General features: G+C 48.7%; 1 protein-coding gene across 1 annotated transcript; it reads right to left on the bottom strand.

The window, feature by feature from the left end:
* Nucleotides 1-1,422: 1,422 nt before the first annotated feature.
* LY89DRAFT_705725 (uncharacterized protein) lies at nt 1,423-3,486 on the bottom strand (the record flags this gene model as incomplete). The annotated part of the gene is made up of 2 exons (XM_018217474.1): nt 1,423-2,502; nt 3,461-3,486. The coding sequence occupies 2 exons, from the start codon at nt 3,484-3,486 to the stop codon at nt 1,761-1,763; spliced, it is 768 nt and encodes a 255-aa protein (XP_018074191.1). The 3' UTR covers nt 1,423-1,760.
* Between the last annotated feature and the right edge of the window lie 5,420 nt (nt 3,487-8,906).

The following is an 8,906-nucleotide window of genomic DNA, read 5'->3' on the forward strand; positions in this document are numbered from 1 at the left end:
ATTTGCATTGCTCTCAAATCAGCGAAACCATTTCCTGCATTGGGAGGCATCACCAGCATTCGTTTTCCGCTTTCGGCGACCAGCTGACATGAGCTGAATGGGTTGTACGGCGTTCTCGCGGTGAGGAGGCGAGGGCTTTCTCAGCCTTATCTTGTGTGTGTGTGTGTTGGTCGGAGATGTCCTTTCTTCCAGCTCGCTGCATCTAGATAGGTTGCAGTTGCAGTTGCAGCAGCAGCGGTGTGTTTTGAGTTCGTTGCTGTATTTTATGTGTTGTGTTGGTTGAGCTGCATCCAATATTCAGGCGTTGCTTTTCGGACCTGAGCGAACCACCACCAGCGAGCTGCTGAGATGTTTTGAAAATCCACTACGAAAATGCAAGAATGCAAGAATGATTCATCGTGAATGAATGAATCACCCAGTTTCCAAACTTTCCAATAAATTCATTAGAAATATCGAAAGGGAAGGAGATCTAGATTTGCGCACACACTCAAATGCGCAATAGCATAATAATAGAATCTTTCCCTTAACAATCGATGATGGATGGGATTTTATATTAATCAATCGTCGCAAAATGGAAGGTTACATACCTAGCAACCTACCTACTCGTACACACAGCACTCACTCACCGACTCCAAGATTTATTGTCCTCCAATTCATTCATTCATGCATCAGCAACACACAGCATTAATAAATGACTACATCATCACATCACCACTGTACAATAATCTAGATTAAATTTCAAATCCCACCTCTCCTTCGGGAACCCCAGCTTAATAATACATACCCCCCCTTTCAAATCAAATCGAAAGAAGATCACAAATCCCTTCCCTTCCCATCCCTCCTCCCAGCAACCCGGAAGCGCGTGCATTGACCTCCCATCCATCCCTCCCTCCTTCACTCAATCACCTCGGAGGTTCGCAGTTCCCACAAACCCCCGTTCGTTGCTCGTTCGCACGTAACCCTTGCCCGCCCTGCCCAGCGAGAAAAAGGTACGACGGGATCCACATGATTCGCGCACATCCTGCGTCAAGGGTGCGTTGGGCGGTGTGGTAAGGATGAGGTGCCGCTTCCCAGCGTATCCGTGTCTGCGCCGTACTCGGCGAGTTTTTTCGTGCCTACAGCGAAACGAAGCGAGGAGCAGGGAGCAGGGAGCAGGGAGTAGAGAGCGAGGTAGGACTTTGGGAACGGAAGGACTGCTGAGTCAATAGAGATGAGTAGATGACTGAGGTTGAGATGGATATGGAGAGAAGGGAAGAGAAGAAAGAAAGGGATTGGATGAGAAATGGCTTCAACATGAAAATTTACTTTTTCCAGTTTGACAGTGAAAATTGTGGAGAGTCAGGCAGGTATGGGGAATGAGTCATTCACATGGCACAAGTCACAATTGCATCTCACTTTCGCACAAGAGAATTGATTTTTTTTAATGTTTTTCAGATTGTTTTTTGATTTGCTTTGATATGATATATTACTTTGCTGTCTGTAGCTCGACTTGGGCATCATCCAAGGAGCACACTCCCTATCCTTCCAAGACTGCGAAAATGAAATCTTCTCCCTTCAACTCCCAGAGTGGTGTGAACCATTCATTTCTGCCAGTCTTTGTACTGTAGATCCCTCCCAATATATGAAATACAAGATGAAAATGAAAAAAAGTGGTATTTTGTTGCTTAACGCCTGACCCAATGCTCGCTGAGATCGCTCAAATCGCTAAGATGATGTTCCATAACCGTGAACTCGTAAACCCGTTGAAAATCCGAAAATGTTTAATACACGCTGATTGCGGATATCAAACCGGGATTCGCCCGTTGTGGGAGGTAGAAGCCTTCGTCGAAGAAGGCTTGTTGCTCCGATGCAGGTATCGAGGCGGTGGGCTTGGAGTAGTAGGATGTGGTAGCGATTTGTTGCTTCTCAGAGAACGTGGGCAGAGATGTGGATGGTGGAGATGGTGGCATTGATTCGTCTTCTGAAGAGTCGGAGTCGTGGTCGAGTTCTGGTGGGTTGGCTGAGTGTGATTGTGTGAGATGTAATTGCAGACCCTCGAAATCCTCCTCTCCGTCATCTTCGTACTCTTCCTCGACTTCGACAGCGGAGGAGATGACTGAGTGTGATTGAACGCGGCTGACTGTCTCCGTCTCCATGTCGTCGTCGGAATCGTACTCGCTCTCAGAGTCAGAGGAGTCGGCGTCCTCTGCTTGCCAGTCCTCCTCAGGGTCTTCGACGACGGCGTCGGCCCATTGGATGTGCTTTGGCTCTTCGGTGGTCTTGGTGGCCTTCTTGACGGATTGGTTGAACCAGCTCTCTTGCTCTTGTTCTGCCTCTGCGAGTTCGAGCATCAAGGAGTCGAGGAGGTTGGCGTGGCCGACGAGAAGTCGAAGGTTGTGATCAGATCGGGCAGCCTCCGAAGAGAGCTTGCCTCGAGCAGTGTGAGCGAGGTAGTAAGTTTGGGTGACAGACATGGCCTTTCTCTTCAATGGTGATACTGAGGAGGAGGAAGCAAGTGGTGATCTGGATTGGGTCGACATTTTGTATGTTGTGATCTGGTTGCTGAATGACTCAAGGCAACACTTTTTTTTTTTGGCGAGGCCGAAAATCGGTGACTGCAGGGTTACCGGAAAGGCGTGAAGCGAGGCGTCGATGTTCACAATTGTGAGTTGAGTAATGGTGGTGGGTATTGTTGGTGGTAGTTGCTGGTGAATCTTCGTGAAGGTAGATGAACTGTTGATATGTGTTGATTGTTGTAGAGTGAAGATTGCTGATGGTGAGAATGAGAATGAGACTCTTGGTCAGGAGGGTTCGGTGGAATATGTAGCCAGATGATATTTCTCTTCGTCAACAGCCAAGGGCCCGTTGTCCGAGTTGGTCCAGGGATTACGAAAAGACCGACACGCTCCGCCTTGACAGTTAAAATCCGACTCCTAGCGAGCATCCCTGTGCATCTGGTGTGGATGTGGATGTGGATGTGGATGACTCCATGCTCCATGGCCCTACGCACGACCCATCCCGCGTTCGCTTTCTCAGCAGGCTTACACAGGCGGTCGGCAGCAAAGACTCACCGTCGTGGCTTTTTCGTGGCTCCCGCAATGCGAGACGCTAAACTCAACGGGGTAGAACATCTCGCTCGGTACCTAGAAGACGCCGCAAGCCCCGTCGCAGAACTCTGAGTCTCTTTCTCTGATAGCCCGTGGCTCAGCCTGACCCCGAATGAGCAGACGTGACTCTTGCGGCCTTGCGATGAACGATCCATCCAGTAGCCTACTCGAGGACTCACTCACCCAGGCACGCCCTAGCCACGAAGATTAGGTTATGTCCATTCTCCGCCGCAGGTGCGGACATTGGATTATCTCAACTCCAGAGGGCATAGAACATCATTCTCGGTGTTTAGCAAGAGCCCTTCGACGTGCGTCGAGGATGACAAACGCGACTCACCCCCTCCCATACGATGACCTTATTTGCTGCACTGGACAGTCTCATTGACAAAGCATTCGACATGACACCTCCGGATTAACAAGACGGTGTTTCCAATCCATTCCCCCTCGGCCAATGGTTCACCTCAAACGCCCTTGAATAATCATCAAAGGAGGTGCTTCTTTCATGATTTGGAACTCGCTTGAGCCCTGATTACTCTGCGTGAACTGCAACTGACTGGCATGACTGACAGCGAGCAGTCTGGAACGCCCATGCGCCATGCGTTCATTATTCTCAGGCTTCACTCATTTCCCACTCATGCTCCCTAATACAGTAGTACCCTCTGTATGAAGAATCAACTCGATTCCTCCGCGTCGTATGGATACGGTGCGACACAGCCTCCACTGCGTCGAAACCGCCGTGGGATGGACATTAATTGCGTCGACGACTTTTTCCCTTGGTGCCAAACAGCGCATCTACGAAGGTACGACGCGACGAATCGCCCAGCGCGCAATCTGGCAGCCTACATACCTGATCGAGCATGCCGTGCGCCAAACGAGGCCAGTTTGCGACGTCGACCGACCCCGCCAGTGCGGGACAATCGCTGAGCGACGGTGGAATTTGGAAACCAAGCAGCCCCAAGCCATCCGCAGCCTTGTCTGCGTACCCACGTAAGCACAACTTTGTACGGCGTAACGTATCAGAGCAGGAGTTCAGGCATCATCGGATTTTCATCTTGGCACCAAATCCCGCTCTTCTGCACAGCAAACTCTCCACGACCACGCTTCGTTTTCCCGTTCGGATTCGCTTGCGTACCTCCGCGTATTTGATATTTAACTCTAAATCTCTTGTGTCTCCTCCTCTCCTGCCTTGGCTCGCACTCGCTGTAGAGTCATCAGCTTGCGTCTCAACCGCACGAGATGTCTCCGAGGACCTCGCGCGACCGTGCCGCGGTGGAATGTCCTCGCACCCGCGTATTCTGCATTTAGTAACCCCTCGACCTTCTCGAAGGTTACCCGATTTGGGGTGCTGCGGAGCACGCTTTCACTGCCCTCTTGATTCCTGAAGCACCCGGAACCCTGGCTTCTTCTCTCAGGACTGCATCTTTGCCTCGACAACCCCCAAAACCCCCCGATATCCCAGAAAATAACTCGTGAGGTCTAAAGGCCTCAGTACAAAGTCCACAGGTCACAGGCATGCACATCCGCAATTGCCAGACAGCGTGGAAAGCCAGGTGACGATTATCCCTCGTTTCTCGGAAAGAGTCGTGAACCTCATCACTAAACAGCAAACCTTAATACGGTACCACTCGTTGAGCACGATTCTGGGGAAAGTTTAAGCATCCGAAGACCGATTCAAGGGACGAGAGCCCAACAATTGGTTGCCAGCTACGACGACATGAGTAATCGGTCGCCGTTCGCTCTTACGGCCGAGCAGCAGCATTTCTGACTTTCTGACCTCGTTTCGTCGTTTAGAAGTTTGCGGGCTTTAACTAAACCCCGGAGCCCCCAGAACAAGCTCCCATTGGTAGATCTACGGTGTCGGAGCTCGCATTTGTAAGAAATCCGAGGAAGACGCATGATGACTCGTCGATCAAGAGCATCAGAGATCGCCGTGCAGCGGCGGAGTTAGGCCGTAGACTTGATTGGAGCGAAGTGCGAATGCTGACTGTGCTTGCGGTGACGGACGGCTGAATAATTCGAAATGTCGACTTCCACTTAAAAGTGTCCCTTCCGCCCAAACTGGAGAATGGGTCGGCTTCGGATATAGGACGATCTGGACTTTCGGATTTGAAATGGTTTCCTAATGTACTGACGTGAGGTCAATCTTGGGTTCTCAATGCGGTTGTTCTGTTGCGAGATTGTGCAATCATGGATCTCTACTTCCCTTGATTCCAGTGCTTGAATCCAATTTCGCTGACTTCTATTCCAGTAGTTGAAACTTCTGGGTTACCAGAAGTGGCAATCGAGGCTGAAGTGCTGATCTCTGACATAAGACAAAGGCTGGAGAGATAGCCCTCCAAAACCCCATCTCGAGGCTATGCGGGAACCGATCAACAGGGTTGCTCGGAAGGCTCTATTTTGCTTTTTATGTCAAGACCCGAGATGATTCATGTCAGGAAATGATATGCCGTGGGTTCGAGACTGGATCTCGCATTAATCGCGCTTGAAATTGTTGGAATAATATCGTTCGAAAGAGTTTCTTGAGATGAGAGTGAGGATGCTAAAAAGGAAACAGGTTCGCGACCGAATCGCGCTCTCCGACACCAAAATGATGGCCCCCCTACAAACTCAACAACGACACGATCGCATGCGATGCGATCGCCAATACTTGTCATGAATTATTCAAAATAAAAGGACCACAAGAACCTTCGATCCTCAAACTCAAATGCGATCTAATCAGACTGGCACGGCAGTGGGCAACCAAGGTGAACCACGGGCACTCATTTTGGATTTCGATATCACGTGCCAGGAATGAAATCAAAAGGGGCAGGAACACAACCTCTCAAGTACAGTCCCCCAGAAACGCAGGAACAATGCCAAATCCGGGGAGGAAATCAAATCAATTCCTTTCAGCAATATTTTGAATATTTCGAATATCTTCAATGCCCCTGTCGGCGGCTTCTTCTTCGGTCAGTATTTTTCAATAGGTTCGGCGTTAGAGATCAATGGTTTGAGGATGGGAAGGACGAGTTTCAGAAAGCTATGTTGTGCATCGTGCCTGTTGGAACTTTATTTTGAGGGAGGGAGAAACACAGGAACACATTGCATTGCATGTTGGGGTACAGTAGGATTGCGGCGAGAGCATTTGGTTGCTACGAAGTACAGAGGAAGCGAGTGCTTGATGCAAAACATGTTGATTTTGCGGCCGTATTGGATTGGGTGATATATCTCAAACAATTGTTGGAGTGCGTTGCTTTCGGCATCTTTTTCGTGCTGTTGGTTCTGGATTCCCTCAGTTGCATCTGCCGGTGTGGATGAAATGGTGCTATTTTTACGCCTCTGAACTGAAACTCGAAGGCAAAATCTCCTATTGGTCAATTGGACTGTTTACTGGACCTTCCGGCAAATACAAGGCTGCAATAACTCGATATACATGAACTGTGTGGCATGTATTCGTGCAGCAAGTCGCAGGAACCGCATCGCAGTTCAACAATTGGTTATGAACAAAATAAAACCTCACAGCGAAACTTTTCCAAACAAACCTCTTCACAACGAAAGAGAGTAAGGACACTACACCGTTCGAACAGATGCAAGCTCAAGCCTTTGTTATTCGAAGCTACACCGCTAAACAATATTGCAAGCGGTCAACTGAACAGAAAAGCAATATGCTGGAAGTTTCCACATCCACGATCAATGCATTATCCACAGCTGCAACATTAAAAAAAGAAAAACAGAGAAAACTAGCCCGGAACATATCCGCGCTGGTTGCGATGGGCAACAAAACTTTTGATTTCTGTCGGATTGGTCGTTGAAGGTAGCGATAGAGGTCTTCGGAAGAGATGCCCGAAGATCTCGATATCAGCAACACATTTGTTGAAGCTGCAGTCATTCGAGACAACCTGTACTGTTCTTCAAAGCTCTTGCATCAAGAGCAATGTCTCAAGAGGAACTCGTCCTGCTCAGGAGGTAAGTAAAAGGATTGAAACGAATCAACATACCACAATCAGCGACAAATCCTTATTATTTATGGATGAGTTGCAACCTACAAACATTCTAAATCGCTCAACAACTGTTTTCTCTATCCCAAAGTCTATGCAATAAACAAGCACAAAACAAAAATCCAATACTCGTCTAAACATCACCCCTCGCTACGGTACCATCGGCCTCCCTTCCGAAACCTCAACCCGATCCTCGCTCCACCGCCGCCAAAACATCGAAACCAATATCAATCTTCGGACACGTCTCCCGAGCGACCTGCAACAAATCATTTCAGCACCTAAACACCCTTGCATTCAAGTCACGGCCATCGGACCAGCCTCCTATCTTTCGGCCCAAAATCCCCGGCCTCACTGACATCATCCAGACATGCAACAAAAGGCGACCTCGAAACTCAAACCCCGCCAACATGCAACGTAACGAACGCCCTGGAACAGCACAACAGCAAGAGTTTGCGTCTCCGCGGGACATCGGTCCTTCTTCCCACCTTTTTTCCCTTCCATAAGTGTTCCATGCGGCTTCTATGCACGATGCTTACTGTGGGCCTTTTCCACGAGCCGGCGCTTAGCGAGCTGCATGAGGCTGACGAGTACCGAGATCTAGGGAAAAACATCGATTACGGGTTCGATGGACTATTGAGATGGGGAAAGAGAGGGGACTGGTGGGTATTGAGATTTTCCGTGGATGCATAGGAGATTATGTGTTTGAGATTTCGAGTTTTTGATTTCTGCGTTGGAAAGATTTATTGTCTGTTTTGGGTAGTATTTCGATTGTAAGGGAGAGTACCCGGCAAGTGTTGGCGTACACTTTTTGGATACTGCATTAGAGGTAGATCTCTTTACTGCCACGGCTATCCTTCTCTTGGTCCTCGATCCTCCGTACCTCGAGGTCTCGAGCTTGGTCCTCATGAGCCTCAGTAGTGAAGTCAGTGGTAGTTAGTCAGCTATCATAGAAGTTTTCGTTGACTGTACTCTTGCATTTTTTTTATCCATCCTCTTTGCAAGCGTCGCAGAGTCTAGCTACATGCTATGATGTATACCTGTAGTAGTCGTCACAGTAGCAGATTCAAGTGTCCTGTTCTCTTCATACCCTACCTCCTGATTTTTATTTTCAAGACGTTGCGCTGCCGCAACTCTTCTGGATAAGTTACAACCGTACTCCCGCATACACAGGCATAGAGGTTGCGTGCCTGCAAAGAGATGGGCTGCTTCACGTTGCAGAGTTTGTGGATAGCTCTATTAAGTCCAACTTCGTGGCAGTAAGGTCCTTAGCGCGTATGTTTGATGACGAGGCAATATGTTGATGTCTCTAGCCGTGTTCTTAAGATCTATCCCTAGGTATTCTGTAGTAGAAGATAACTTCAGTCACTGTATGCAATGCAGCTCTCACCGGACGTTTCAGCTCGGACGACCGAAAGTGAGCTCTGGATTTTGAAGATTTGTATTGCGCTTTCGTTGACTAGAACAGTACGTAAGTGTGGAAAGGGAAGCTTCTTCTAGCAAGGTGAAAACAAGCTGGACGAGATTTGATGAAGTCTAGCCTAATATGTGGGAGAGAATATCTCTACGAATCTCCTCACCCATGTCTGCCTCTCGTATATCCCGTCTGCTAATATGAACTGTGGTTTCATTCTCCCTCTCTCAAGTCATGACAGGCCCCTACACAGGCTCGCCCATCTGTCTCTAGCCATTTTCCGGGGTCCTTCTCAGGATCATCCTCATCTTGACCTCGTCTCTCTCGTCCTGTTCTCCTCTTCTACTCTTCTACTCTTCTACTCTTCTACTCTTCTACTCTTCTACTCTTCTACTCTTCTACTCTTCTACTCTTCTACTCTTCTACTCTTCT

Source organism: Mollisia scopiformis, assembly GCF_001500285.1.
Source record: "Mollisia scopiformis unplaced genomic scaffold LY89scaffold_7, whole genome shotgun sequence".
NCBI lineage: Eukaryota > Fungi > Ascomycota > Leotiomycetes > Helotiales > Mollisiaceae > Mollisia > Mollisia scopiformis.